Source organism: Cucumis sativus, chromosome 4, assembly GCF_000004075.3.
Source record: "Cucumis sativus cultivar 9930 chromosome 4, Cucumber_9930_V3, whole genome shotgun sequence".
NCBI classification, from domain to species: Eukaryota; Viridiplantae; Streptophyta; class Magnoliopsida; order Cucurbitales; family Cucurbitaceae; genus Cucumis; species Cucumis sativus.
The window spans coordinates 16,922,420-16,923,555 of NC_026658.2; the positions used below are offsets into that span (position 1 = coordinate 16,922,420).

At 40.8% G+C, this 1,136-nt stretch overlaps 1 protein-coding gene across 1 annotated transcript; it reads left to right on the forward strand.

Annotated features, from left to right (window-relative positions):
• Positions 1 to 411: 411 nt before the first annotated feature.
• Positions 412 to 1,136, forward strand: LOC116403433 (serine/threonine-protein phosphatase 7 long form homolog). Its single transcript, XM_031884575.1, has 2 exons — positions 412 to 786; positions 867 to 1,136. The coding sequence occupies exons 1-2, from the start codon at positions 412 to 414 to the stop codon at positions 1,134 to 1,136; spliced, it is 645 nt and encodes a 214-aa protein (XP_031740435.1).

Here is a 1,136-nt window from a genome sequence, read left to right on the forward strand (position 1 = left end):
ACTCAGATTATTGGCCAGAGATATCATTCACTGAAGTTCGCCCCAATGCAGACATACTTAAAAGACCCGGTCGACCAAGAACTACTAGGATCCAAAATGAAATGGATTGGAAAGAGTCTAGTCAATCACTCAGATGCACGATCTGTAAGTTAGAAGGACATAACAGACGTACTTGTCCTCAACGGGCTTCTTCTTCTTCAAGACACTGCTATATCTATTTTAGGGTTTGATGTAATTATTAATGCAACTATGTAATTGGTTGATGTATATGTTAGTCTTTGATGAATACTTTAATTATAATTTATTGATATGTAAAATTAACAACTTAAATTTATAATATTGTAATTATGTAATGGAATTTGGGTCAATTGATCCTCGTAGTATTTCGATATTTTTTAGGTTATTTGCATAATGGAACCTGGGTCGAGTGATCCTACACAACTATATCTACAACCATCCCATCGTTCACAGTCTATATGGGAGGCCTCCTCCACAGTTGTTTTGAGTTGTCGACGAAGAGAGGCAGCATCTCAGCGCACGATCCCATTCGATCAGCGTATTGTACCATATTTAAAGGCTGGTGGATTTCTAGGGGCTTCCCATATAGGATTTATGCAATTGGGCTGGCATTTGATTACTGCTCTGGTCGAGCGTTGGAGACTAGAGACCCACACATTTCATATGCCTTGTGGGGAATGCACGATCACCCTACAGGATGTTGCAGTTCAGTTAGGGCTACCTGTGGATGGTGAGCCTGTGGTAGGGTCGTTATTATATGACTGGAAGGTACTTTTTGAGGATTACTTGGGAGTTCGTCCACCTGAAATGAAAGGTCAACATTGAGCCTTCCTTGGTTGGCAGAACAGTTCACAAAATTGCCACTGGATGCTGATGATGTGAGCGTTCAAAGATACGCTCGTGCATACATTATGCAGTTAATTGGAGGTTTTCTATTTGCAAACAAATCAAACACTCTGGTCCACTATATGTTCCTCCTACTTTTAATTAATTTTGACCAGGCTGGTACTTATGCTTGGGACGCTGCATGCCTCGCATGGTTGTGTGGGGAATTGTGTCGAGCGAGTAATGCACGATCTTTAGAGATTGTTGGCCCATTAATATTGTTGCAAGTATGA

Bases quoted from the DNA above. Each gene is read 5' to 3' on its own strand.
- LOC116403433 (XM_031884575.1), top strand. From the start codon at position 412: ATGGAACCTGGGTCGAGTGATCCTACACAACTATATCTACAACCATCC. The intron at 787-866 runs GTACTTTTTGAG...TTGGCAGAACAG, and splicing joins CGTTATTATATGACTGGAAG to TTCACAAAATTGCCACTGGA.